General features: G+C 44.4%; 2 protein-coding genes across 11 annotated transcripts in view; one reads left to right on the top strand and one right to left on the bottom strand.

Annotated features, from left to right (window-relative positions):
- LOC135368445 (cadherin-23-like) overlaps positions 1 to 13,875 on the bottom strand; it is a 489,752-nt gene that overhangs the window by 402,871 nt on the left and 73,006 nt on the right. The gene's annotated exons all lie outside the window — the stretch shown is intronic.
- LOC135368447 (paired box protein Pax-5-like) overlaps positions 1 to 13,875 on the top strand; it is a 144,997-nt gene that overhangs the window by 65,149 nt on the left and 65,973 nt on the right. For 4 of the 5 annotated variants that reach the window (XM_064601718.1, XM_064601716.1, XM_064601720.1 and 1 more), the window contains exon 4: positions 10,356 to 10,406. The exons of the other annotated variant lie outside the window; for it this stretch is intronic. In XM_064601718.1, coding sequence (XP_064457788.1) covers positions 10,356 to 10,406 — 51 coding nt within the window. The remainder of the gene's footprint in view (positions 1 to 10,355; positions 10,407 to 13,875) is intronic. 5 annotated transcript variants of the gene reach the window in all.

Genomic DNA, 13,875 nt, shown 5'->3' with positions numbered 1-13,875 from the left:
TTCGATTCAATTCTATACGGCAACACCTCCACCTATTTTCAATAAGCAGTAAACCGTTAATTCGTACAAACACATGGAAGTATGAAACAAGGGCATTCTGTCGCATTCAACGTCCTTCGTGGTTCTTTACGAGTAGCGCTTCCGAATGGAGAGGGTGATATTAGTTATGAAGGTTCACGTCAACAGTAAACACGCACAAACATCTACAATGACATGTACGCCACGCAGAATGTGACACACACGGTAAACTTCATCTATCCATTATTTCCACCATAAAATACAACAACTACAATAATATATACATATAGTTATGATAAGTGAGGAAATTTTCCAATTAATTTGTGGGTCCGCAAGCACAAACGAGCAGCAGAAACGGCTCAAAGCAAGCCGCGCTCAATATCATATCGCACACCGCGCACTTTCGAACCCGCGTGCGTGCGGCCGAAAACTATATTTATGCTGTCCCCCGTCGTTCTGGAGTCATCCGCTATACTCAGGATAACAGACTTCGTTCTTCGCAGGGTCGCTGGACCATTGCGCAAGATTCGCGCCACAGTTCACACATATGGTGTCATAGTATAGCAGTGACGATGATGCTGAGCTTCTCGCTCGCTTAGAAGAAGAAGAAGAAGAAAAGAAAAAGACCTGCCGTCCGGCGAGGAACTTCATTTCTCGCTTCAAGACTCCCGCCGTGGGGTTCATAGGTCAAAGAGGTGACGTTATGTCATAGTGTCATATAAGAGACGCCGACTCTTCAAAGGCCGCCGAGAAGACAGAATCGGAAACGGATACGGGACGCTGTTTGGATAGCGGAAGATCGCCTCCTCACGGTGTCGGCTTTTCGGGACTTTTTCTACATCGCAGTGACGGATAAGTGAGAGGACCTCCAGTTCGTAAAGGACGGCGAATGTTTGACTCTGTGGGTGACGGAGCGCGTAAAGCTATGCGGGTAAAATATGAGAATAATGAATGTTATTCAACTTCTTCTATGCTCCAGGTGTAAACGGTTCATGCACCGACACCCCACCTCAAATTAAAAGAAGAAAAAAAAAAGAGAGAGAGGCAGCCCGAAGTAGGTGTTTAAGGGAGCGCGACATCCTTCAACCTCTATGAGGTCTCTGACCCATTTTTAAAATCGCATAGGGCCACGAGGAACAGTTTATTTTCGGTGAGAAATTTCTTGGCTGGTAGATTTCAGCGATTTCTTCTGTTTAATTAAGTTAGATTCTCGGCGTGGGCATGAGACTTCCTTATGGCGCTCAGAAGAAAAAAAAACTAAAAGAAAGACAAAACCCAAGCAGCACAACAATGCCGGCCCAATATTGGACCAACATGTTGTGCTGCTTGGGAGACAAGAAAACATACGAGTATTTCGTGCGTCGTTCACTTTTGTGATCACTCCCGAAATAAAAATGCCAAAAACCAGAATTCTGGTCCCATTATGCGCTACAAAAATACATTTCTAAAATCGATATGTATTGTCGACGTTGAGCTGTCTACCTGCCTCCCGTACGATCTTTTCTCAGCTATGTGGTTAGCCGAGAAGAGTCGCTCATCTTTCAGATTCAAGCTAAGTGTAAGGTGCAGCATGGCGACATAACAGGTACATAACCCATAACAAGGTCGTAACATAATCCCCCTGTCGTAGAAGTAATACACATTTCTGGAGAAACGACAGCCGTCACATCCACAATCAGCATTCCCGCCGTTGTCAGCACGGGTCTGTATAGCTATCCAAGTATAGCATGAACAAACCGATTTATTCTGCATTCCAAACCGTCGTACGTATTATCACACTGAATGTCTTCAAGCTCGTGCAATACCGTCATACCAGAAACAACATACCCCTCAAAGAAAAACGAAATTATCTGAATGAATTACAACACCACAAAGAGGATTCAGACCTCTAACGTCGATACCCACTCTCTATCGCCGGCACAGGGACAGAGATTCCAACATCGCACTATATTTTTATGTATATATATATATATATATATATATATACCAAGAAGGCGTAAGACATACTGAAAAAAAAGAGAAGGGAAAAAAAAAAACAACCAAAGGACTTGCTTGTGCTCGTCCAAAGGCACTTTGAGTAAGTGAGACATCACCGCTGATGGGAAGAGCTCGGGGATTACAAGAGGCGCAAAAGGATAACAAAAGGGAGCAAAACAAGGCCCCAACAGGAGCGCAATCCTCGGGACAATAGATGAGACCAGTGGATGGGGGAGATGGCGCTTTAAGCGATGACCTGACCGCTCTTTCCGCCGATGCTCCCCGACGCTCCAGCGGGGAAAGAGTCTCATCAACGAATCGACGCGACTGTTTCTGCGGCCGGTGTCTTTTATGCGAGGTCCGCTATTGAAAGCTTTGCGCGATAGCGGTGAAGCCACGGAGAATGCGTACGTTGATAGAGGTACCGTTGAAAGAGAACGCGCCAGGCCAGGTACGAGCGTTTGGATGTTCGTTTAGCGCGGTAAGATGAACAGCAGCGCCGCAGAGCATTAATAAGTTTTGTAATTGGTATCATTTCCTTCAGCTTGAGGCGGTGGTATGGACAGGAACACAAAACACAAGTAGACAAGACTAGTCTAGCCCTGTTTACTTGTGGCTTGCGTTCCTGTCCCTACCACCGCCTCAAGCGGAAGGAAGTGATGCCATCAACACCAGTACAGCTGCTTGCATGCGTTTTAATGCTTCGTTCAACGCTTTGTAAGTTGATCAACACCTCAGCATCTACCGGAAACTTGAAGGTAGGGATTTTTTTTTAAAAACATAACATAAGAACTGAGTGGGACGTATATTATTTGTGGGCTGGACGCAGATTCCACAATCTACTGACTGATATCTTTCGTCTCTATCGTACTAAGCGCTATAACAAAAACTTCACCGCAGAGCACGCGGCCACCCACTGCGCAGAATGATACCGTTATCACTCCTGATTTGTGAAAAGCACGGTGTGTACGCCTTTTTGTGACAATTAACATTTCTACATAAGTGTCACAAAAAGGCGTACGCACTTTGTTTTCAACAAATCAGGGGAGATAACGATGTCATCCGGGATAGCGCGGTTGACCAGGAGCGTGTTACGCGGTGAAGCGCCCACCTCTGTGTGGCCAACAACGGCGAGCCGATCCTGCCATTACTCCCCCTCGGGTTTAAGACTGAATATTTGCCATCGTTGCCAAAAAGAGAATGATTTTCCTACTTGCAAAGGTAGGTCGTAGATAGAGTACCGTAAAGGAGTTTGGAAGGCACCGCAAACTTTTTTTTTCTACCGGGGGGGGGGGGGGTATTTAAGAAAAAAAACGGAAGGAAAGGTTAGCCAGGCAAAGAGCCGGTTGCGATTCCACAAAAAGAGGAAAGAGACAAGAACACGGAAAAGAAGTAAAAGGAAAAGAAGAAGAAGTGAGACACTATAACAACGTCACATGCAGTTCATGAACATGTGAGCATAATTACCCTCAGGAACTGCCACGTCAAATATTTCCTTTGGGAAGAGCGCATTTCTTGAGAAAATCAGTTTGAAAGAATGCGCGCAGCGGCGGCTCTCTCTCTCCCAGCTCCTTTCGGCGTGTTGTGACTCCAGATCATCCGAGCACCTTTATTGGCTGCCTCGTCTGCTACGGCGCGGGAGCAAGGCGACCGGTCGACTGTTCTGCCCCAGACGCGGGACGGGCGGCTCCAACACAGCCGCAATGAGAAAGAAAGAAAAAGAAAAAGAAGGCGCGCGCCTCACTATTGGGTGGATGACGTGACGTCAACGACTTGGTGACGAGTGGAGGAACTTCCCTGACCGCGGGATTGAAAGCTTTCTTGAGCACCACGATTGCGGGCGGCACCCGTACTTTTCGTGCAAATATGTGTCCCAGGGTTCGTAATCCTCCCCATCCAGACATATTTGTTTCGATGCTCCTTTATTTCGTTCCGTGCTAGCGCCGCGAAGCAACTGTGGCTCTGAGCGGCGCACACGCACATGGACAGATGGAGAGAGGACAGCAGAAAGGAGTGGGGGGACAGGGAGGTTACTATGCATCCTGGACCGACTCAAGGGGTACCGACATCCGTCTGGAAAATCTGGCGGAAAACCCAGGAAAAACCTTAGACAGTACAACCAGTGGTAGGACTCGAACCCACAATTTTTCCCATATACTCCGTTAACAGCAAATTCGGGCGCACTCCGTATTCGAATGCATCGTTCGAGTACATTATTCGATTCGGAACATTTCAGTGCTATGCAATTCTCAATGAAAACGTTATTAGTACATTTCACCTGATCCGCTCTCGATCCAGAAACCCCCCCCCTCTTTTTTTTTTACACGACCTGCTTGGAAACTGCAATACGACACGCGATTAACTACACATCATAAAATACAGCGATGATGTGTAACGCACGAGCAAATCGCAGACACTCCTCTCTCTCTCGCAAATATGTCTCATAGGGCATAGGAGGACTGCCAACAATGGCACACCCACCCGCGGCACATACTCAACCCTCTCTACGCGGGTTATTTCCCAATATGGGATCCAGATGTTCAGCGTGGATGCTGCCGTCCCTTCATGGGGGAAGGGGTGTAAAAACCGCCATTGTGGACGCCATTTCGCTTAATTGGGGCCTATAGTATTTCGCCCGATGGATTGCCTCTCAATTCTCCCGTTGTCCTCGCTGATGGATGTTACATTTCGGGAGAAGTCCCTAATCACGTGCACTGATCCATAGGGTTCAAAAATGATTTTCGGAAAATGGTATACATGAGGCCGCTGGGTGCTGGCTGTGCTGTATCGCAGTGAGGCGACCAATCGACACGGTAGCAGGACACCGTGCCGTTGTACTAAAAGAAGGGCATAGCGTGGATATGTTCGTACTTCAGAGCAGACTTGTACGGAACGTAAATACTCAATTTACTCAATGTTCAATACTTGTGGGAGTAATTGCGTATCATACAAGTAATTTTAAAAGGCAGTATTTAGCATCTTTACTGAGTTACTTTGCGAGTATTTGGATTTCTGTATAAATACTTTTCAAGGTCGAGTATTTAGTATACTCTGCTCACTTTTTGCCGGTAATCAGTAACTTAAGTACGCACTTTTCTTGAGTGTCTGGTATAGGCCTGCTTAGGTCATGTACTGTGCACGTAATTATGCTACAGTACAATGCTGTGCAGCGCGTGTACTATAATGTAATATTGTGTCCACGCGTAAATATTTATTTATTTATTTATGCGCAGTTAATTATTCGTGCGTTCAACACATCCTGCGACTCCGAGATGCCATTTTTCCCTTCCCTTTTTCTTACTTTCCTCGCTGGGTTGCCATAAAGATACAGGTTTTAAAAGAAAACAAATACAGAAGTCGCTTCTAGCTTTACAAGTCAAGAAATTGTTAGTATTAAGGAAATAATGATCACTCCGTGTGTTTCACGCGCTAGGCATGCTAACGCCATTAGAAGTTAGTTACAATCTCCATGTTATGTTTCTTTCACATCTAATCCAATCCAACCCTATAGTCACAGATACATGCAATTTAAACAATACCTGAATTACTACGCATGGCGAAGCTCGACACCCTTTCACGAATATGGATTTGTCTTCACTAACTCACTAGACTTCACTAAGCCTAGAGGACGGTGGTTATATAGTATACTACTATATAATAGGCTATATAGTATAGATATAGTGTATATTGTGTGCATAGTTAGCGCGGACACCCTTACACACAAAGCTATGCCTCTCGATATCACAATTAACTTCCAGTCCACCAAATGAGATATCATACTTTCGCACTCAACCGAGCACGCAAAGACACACTGGACCCAGAAAAGACACGCACAAAATAATAAAGCATGTCTCAATGAAAGCCCCGACCGGCGCCAGCCTAGCCCCTAACCCACAGCTCCATTGTGTATTTTCAATATCCCCCAGTAGGTGTCCCTGTACGTCAGGCACTGCATGCACTGTCACACAGCGAGTGCTTCATTCAGCGAAATGTTAGCAGCGTGCACGAGCTTTCGCTGCAAAAATGTACGGGGGGGAGAAAACGATCAACCCCTATGAAAAGCGAGTTAGCTGCGCCATTGTCAACCTTTCAACGAGCACGCTAAAACGACGCACGCAACCCCTGGTGTCAAGCGGGCTAACTTTTTGACATCTGTCGCACAATGGACCGCCGTCTCACCGCGGGAGAGTATATAGATTCACCTCCGCAGAGCAGCACACCAGAGAGGCGACTAGTTTTGTAGGACTGTTCGAGCTGTCGCCTACGTGCAATGCAGAGAGCTTGTTTCCGTTTAAGAGCCGAGCGCAAACAACGGGGACTCCCCGTGGGGACGCCTATGTATGCTGAGCTCTTCATGTGGCGTGTTTGTAATCCTGCTCGCCTCTTTTTTTGTTGATGTTGTTGTTGAACTGGACTTTGCGAATCTGGCGTATATACGTCGCGCGTGGTGCTCGATCAGAGATGGGCGATTAAAAATATAAACACGCAGGTTGGTGTTTAGTGTCGTTGTTCACGTTGATCTAGATAGGTGGTTTGAAGTGCGTGAGTGGCCGGTTTATTGCGGGAAAAGTAGACTACCTACTGCGTGTCGGGTGCGTAGGAAAAGGGTATGTGTAGAATGAAAAGATTTCCGTCACGTACATAATGGGTAATAACCCATTCTTCTGCCTATCACTTAGAAGGGTTCATAAGCAAAGACTTCCTTCGTCTCACAGACTTATCGTCACAGCACATACCTCTCAAGGTGTGGGTCATACAGTTTTTCCAGATGGAAGTTCAAGGCTTGAGTAGCTGTTGGCCGCACGTATTTACTCGATACTGAACATGTTTTAGCATAGTTTATCCAAACAGATTCCTTCGCTTGGTAGAGCCCCCCTGCGCATCAGCGCCGGGTTCTTCGCTCCCTTTTTGCTTTTATGCAAGCCACTGGACTCCTCAAAGAGCCCTAAACAGAACTCCGACCTGTCGTCACTTCGCGTTTACCATAATTCATCCTCTCATATTAACCCATGTGAAGTGGGATAGGGTACTGTGGCTACCACGTGGAAACATCCCATGTCATCATCACTTCTCCTTCATTTATTATTGTTGTTGTTAATTCGCTGGGTGAAGGGCACGTTTTTTTTTTTTTTACTACACTCTTAAAAATGAACTTCACCGCATAGCACTCTCCTAGCCAACCTTCTCTCCCCAGAGATTTGTTGAAAACGGGAGGCGTACGCCTTTTTTGTGACACTTACGCTGTTCATAATTGTCACAAAAATGGCGTACGCCCCCCGTTTCCATCAAATCAAGGGAGAGAACGATGTCATTCGAGATGATGGTTGGCTAAGGAGCGTTCTCTGCGGTGAAGTTCATTTTCAAGAGTGTAGCCTTAGAGACCACCCTCCTGAGTCTCGTCCCTGTTCACTGCTAACCGACAATGAGCATGCGTCGCCGTGAACCTCGAAAATTCCCACGTTAAGGCCTTAGGGGAAATAAGGAGACCACTATATATCCTTCCCTTTTGAGTCACTGTTCATAAAGGCTTCGCCGGTATAAGTGAGCAACAGAGGAGAGGTCTCATTTTCGAAAGCAGCATTTCACGCTCGTCCAAGCTGAACTGAGTTTGATCCCCATACTGGGCGACAGCGGGATGGGGAGGAAAAAAAGGAGCAGCAACAAACTGGCTTCCATTCTGTACGGAGCGTCCAAAGGGCTCCTATGATACTTTGGCGGGTGAATGAAGTTGTTCGGCGATATCCAATGTGCGGCAGAACAGCACGGAGAACGATGTTGTCTGATTTCACACGCTTTTCAGAATGGCGTCGCCTTTTGTACGGTTTTCAGAAAGTCCGTTCCTGCATGGTCAGTAATCTCTCGTTTATGTAGCACAAGCAAAATAACATCATACATCGTGCTAATGAAAGTAATAGTCACCAACATAATATCCAGTGTCAAAGAATTGCAATGCGTTCTGGTTGTAAAAAGAACGCGTCCAAATTCTTTTTGCGCTGGATCCTCACGAGATGATCTATGTCACTGCGAGAATGATAAACGTAAAATAGCTAACTAAGAGGTGTTTAATAATCTCCCAATTAACTGACCTGAAACAGTCACAGACATATGTCAGGAAACAACGAGAATTAGCGGAGGCAGGCTACAAATATGGACGACACAAACACGTAAGCCTCAGTAAACAATAAATTAGCCGAGGCGGGCTACAGGCATGGATGACACAAACACGTAAGCCTCCAAAGCCCAGCAACTTAAGGGGAAAAAATAATTAGGAAAGTCCTTTTTCCTGCGTTGTTTGATTTCATATCTCGGGAGACATATTTTGCAGACGATTCGCAGACATATTTTAAGACCTTCGGCACACTCCTCATAAAGTCAGGGCCTTTAAATGTCAACTAGAAATGCTGGATCAGAGGCCATTCAACATCTGCAATATGGTCAGCAAACCACCCAGTAGAAAAACATAATAACCTCCGACAAGCACTTGTGAGTTCGTACTTTATTTCTTTGCTGCGAAAAGGCTTGATGAGTCATCTAAGAAATGATACAGCGTCAGACGCAGGTAACCCCTAATCCACGACCTCGGGTATATACGGAGTCAGAATTGGAATCACAATATACAATGCGGAGCCACAATACTGGATTCCGACGCATTACTTCCCGCAAGACCCCGTTTAGACTACAGAAAAAACCCAGGGGTGCGTCAGACAGCACAACCGATACCAGATCATCATCAGGGGTAATCATTCTGAAGAAAACGAGAACATCCAGCAACAAAAATGCGATGTACACGCTGAGAGATCGGTGGAGGGTATCTCAAGAACCACGAAATCGGGACAATTCTCGGGAACGCCTGTTCATTGGGGAGAAATCGAAGTTTGTCCGTAATGTTTCATAGTGCTACCTAGCCTTTTCTTCCTTCCCCTCTTGGATCCCAGTGCGACGGCGTGGAACGACGCTGTAATGGATTTAACGTGTTCCAGTCCCCTAATTTAGGCTTCGGGAAACGACACCGGGATACGCAAACAAATGCTTCGAAGTGAAGGCTATACGCAATACGGATACAGGAAACTAGCGGAGCGCTATTCAGACAAGTAAAAAATAAAATATAAAGGTTTGAGAGCGAGGTAGTGATGGATGCCAGCTACTACAGTGTTTTTCCAATGCCCTGATTGGAAACCGGTGATCACAGAAACTGATTATTGTTCAGTGTGCTGTTCAGTATTAGCCTATAACATTCAATATACAGGGTTACTTCATAAGAAAGAGACTCTTTCGACGTTTTAAAACCAAAGTATGATCGATGGAGTCAAAGTACTTAAAAAGTATTTTACTATCTGTAAGTTTGTATGACTTTTGTGCCTTTTATCACGTGACTGAAATCCAGACGATAACTCATTTCGCTCCAAAGACGTACACCAGTTTCGTGTTCAGGTATGCTGAGTGGCTAATCCAATGTTGAGGCGAATGTTGACCGAACGAATTGAAGCGAATGGGGTAGTGTATCGCCCCCGGCGATGGAACTCCGCAGCCATCATCCCGAAATAAAGTTGTTGATGTTGTTGTTGACCGAAGTAATGTAGCATCTCCATGTGCCAGTGAGGCGAAGATCCATCTTGGTTGAAACTGAAGTTTGCATTGTAGTTGCATCAGCATGCCACTCACTAAACATGTCGAGGTAAACGCCTCCAGTTACTGTCCCCGCATGAAAAAAGAGCTGCTCGTGCACTTTTGTTAAGCCGCAGTCGCAGCCTCTATGCTGCTCGTCTGCGCGTCTACCTGTTTAACGGCTTTGGCGGTTCTATATACTTAACGTTGGAAGTGTCTATTCTTTTTTTTTCTTTTTTGTAGTAACCCTGTACTTCCGCGAAATTTTACTCAATAACCTAAGCTTCACCGTTATACACTCTGTACAATTGCAATGAAACCCTCGACCCAACAACATAAATGTGACAGTCGTCAGAGATTCTGACTATGTTAAAAAATAACGCTCGGCGTGTTGCAGGAGTCTTTAATGCGCAAAATAACAGTATGTAATTATCGTCACAACATACTGAGCTTCCAGTGGACATTAGGGTGAAACCTTTTGCTGCAACGTATTAACACTCCGTACGTATTAACAATCTCACGTATTAACACACCGAGGAGTCAGGAAGAATGCTAAGCAAAGGGGAACGAAATACGTGTCTAACAATATACCAGCTTACTTCGTACTAACACAGCCTAATGTTCCATGTATTATTAAGTGTTTGCTGTTCCTTCTTGACGCAATCTGACACATTACAGTCGCATTTGTTGGAACTAACACTGTGGTACAGGAGGAGCCCGTAGAGGCCTTGACGCAAATGTCCCCCTTTTTGCAGATTCTTTACTCCTCAACTGTACTGATGCTGAGAATGACGGCTCCGAAAACGGTAAGAAGGAACAGCGACATTGTGAAAAAAATTAACCAATAATAATAAAGGAAAGAAAGCCCAGGAAGGACAACATCGCGCACCTCGCGATAAGCGGTGATATGAAATTAGGAGGTCATAAAGAGCTATAATTAATTAATAAAGAGCTATTATAATTATTAATTACAATAGTTATAATAATTATAATTATATTAAGAGCTCCTTCAGGATCGTTGGGGGATATTCCTTGACGGAAGTCCCGCATTCATATTGTAGGTGATCGCTGTAGTCGCCACTAAAATTTGTCCAGCAGAAACAGATAGGCTTATATATAGGCTTATTTTATTTATTTATTTAGTTGATTTGTTTATTTCCAGGAAGAATACAATAGGCAGATAATATACAGGATGAGGTCCCGTAGTTTAGAAACTATAGGTGGAAACAGGCTCAGTGGCGGATCCGGGTTAGACATTAGTTTTCCCCCTCTTCCATACCCAGTGACACGCTTCAACAAAGAAACATCCCCCCCCCACACACACACACTCAGACTTCTTGCAACTTTACCTAATGTTGCCTAACGTTTATGCACAACCTTGGCATTAACGAAGCCTTTACCCCGCGATTCAAACGAAGACTCGAATACGAAGACACAGGCTGATGCTCTAAGTGTGACGTGGTGGCACTTCTATATCCCTATACGTATAGGCTACACGTAACCTATATAAGCTGGTCAGAAAAAAAATGGATGACGTCAACAGGGTCTCGTTCAGCCGTTCAACAATTCTAGGCGGTTCTCATAATTCTATTCAACACCGCCGAGAGTCTTCGACTTTTAATTATTTACTCCTAAAGGAATGGAGCGCGCCCGCTCCGTGTTTTTAATTCTGTCGCTCTATTCCTTTCATTTACATCTTATTCACTTACCACAACACCTGGCGGTGAAACGCTTCATGAGCAGAATTTACGTAATACGCTTATAACACTTCGTACCAACCAGTGACGGGCAAAGCACCCCAACACTGTACTTAAGCTAGCACTTGGGTACTTGGTACGTGAAGTATATACTCCCCATCAATGATGTCCGTCCACCACAATCCAATTTCTTGTTCAAAAATACTGCCTCCCAGTAACTACTGCCTCCTAGTACTCTTACTTGCTTATATTTTATACTTTTGTATTTTTTTGTGTGTGTTTGCATTTCCAGTTAGGTGCTTGAGTACTTGATGGGAGAGTACTAGAGAAAAGTACCTAAAGTACGTACAAAGTACACAGTTTAACATGTACTTCAAACTAAATATACTCGGAAAAGTACTTGAAGTAAAGTTCAAGTACGCAGAGACGTACTTTAAATGCACTAAAGTAGTACTTGAGTACTTGGTACTTCAAGTACTCTCAATCGATGATGTCATCACCATGTATCAGTTGATGTTGTGTCCCATTCCACTCTGCACACGGCAAGAGAGAAAAAGAAAAGCTCGTGAAATCAGCTTATAGATTGGATTAAACAGAAAAAAGTAAAAGAAAATATAAAGGACACAACATTGATGTTCTGTTTGTTTTACGCTCTTATTAAAACGGAGCTTCACCACACAACACCGCCCGGAGCTAACTGACGTGTTGATAAGCTGATAAGTAACTTTTTAAAAACTGTGGAGAAATTGAATTCGGCAACCGACCAGTTTTGCAACACAGAAACAAAAAGAAAGAGGAAAAATACAAGTAAAACAAAAAATAGAAAGAATTGGTGTAAGCTTCCTTTAGACACATTATATGGAAAGTATCCAAAAAGGACGGGCCCATCCCATTTTCAACAAATCACGAGGCAGAAACAGCATGCCATGTGGTGAAGTATGCCATGCCAGCATGCCATGTGGTGCCACGTAATCATCCACGCAGTGCTCGCTCTTTGCCTTTATGCACAAATGACGCCAGCCAGGTACATAATCACTAAACTTCGCAAGGCTTCCAAACCTTCATCCCACAAAAGTTGTCTGGCGGACATGCTTATCTTGCTCTTTTTCGCTTGTGCCGAAAATGAACGACTGCGTTTCTTCCCGATGAAGAAAGAGAAGCACTTTTCACGTCCTCCATCACGGAAGTCGCCTAGATAAGAAGGACGGGGAAAGGAGAACGTCACAAATTAAAAATTATGAGAAAAGATCTCACCCTGTATGTAAGAGGGGGAAAAATTACTAAACAAAAAAGTGCGAATAAAAAATATAAGAATGCACGAGAATATATAGGAAAGGCAGGCTCGCAGAAGAGAAGGCAAGAGGTGAAAGAAAATTTTGCGAAAGTGCTGAGCAAAGGATTCAGAAATAAAAGACTGGAGTGTTATTTGAGAATAAAAAGGGGAAATAAAGCGGCTATTCTTTTTGCACAGAGAAAAAGGAGGTGGGGGGGGGGGGGGAGGAGCTATACTGAAGGCATGCTTGTAATGAATACCCAAAGGAATTGTGCGAGGCTTTTGAGAAAGCTGAGCTATAAGACTCCCCTTTCCTTTGTTCGTCTCGAAAGAGAGGAAGAAGAAAAGAAAAAAAAGTTGCCGAGAATGTCTCTGAGTGAGACGCCCTCTTTGGCACCTCTGGGAGCTCATTAAGGTATGGCGCAGACAAGAGAGAACGTTCTACTTAGAGGGTGTAGCCATGACACCATTTCTGCCTGGTTAGATTTAGTTAGCGCCTCTTAGGCTGGAAATAGAGTTGTCTTGGTGTTAAAAGTGATAGAAATGCTGAAAGAAGAGAAAGTGCCGCTCTCGTCGGCCCAAGCGGCATTCTTTAATCTAAAGCAGTTTTGACGTTCCTCAGCGAGACACAGGTCGCATGCACAGCCTGTGGACTCAAGTCTTGTCATCTCATTCGTCAGCGCTCCCCCCCCCCCCCCCCCCTAGCCGTCATACACATTACTCTCATCTTTTCTTTCATCTTATTTGGCTATAATCAATCTCATCCTTCTTTCACCTTTTGTTAGTTTATCCTTTATTTCCTAATTCTTTTCTTCTCTGCCTGTTTCCTTTTCTTTTTTTTCTTTTTTCCTGTTCTAATATATCCCACCCACCCAGGATTTGCATTTCCGCAAACATGTCCAGTCCGATTGATATGTTTTTGCCCTCTTGACATTGTCTCAGAAAGCGAAGACGCTATCAATATCACGAGGATTGCAGAATTAAACATCATGCGACGGTCATACACGGATTTATTGGACAGGACGCATGAACATATAAGAGCTACTAGAAGAAATGCTGTTCGTAATAGTCAATCCGGAAATATCTTACTGCTTCGATCTGCGTCAATAAATTTGCAGTACACAAAGTACAACTTAGTTTAAGAACGCATCTAAATAGCAGCAGGTACAATGCTCCTCGCCTGCCACACCGATCTTGTTACGATTCTTCCCCCCCCCTTTTTTTTCTTCTTCTCCTGTCTTCATCATTATCTTCCTCGTCTACATAATAATGTTCCCTTATCAATCATCATAGTCTCAAAATATC

Source organism: Ornithodoros turicata, chromosome 9, assembly GCF_037126465.1.
Source record: "Ornithodoros turicata isolate Travis chromosome 9, ASM3712646v1, whole genome shotgun sequence".
NCBI lineage: Eukaryota > Metazoa > Arthropoda > Arachnida > Ixodida > Argasidae > Ornithodoros > Ornithodoros turicata.
The sequence above is the reverse complement of the archived record's forward strand: the minus strand, read 5'-3'. Positions and strand labels throughout refer to the sequence as shown.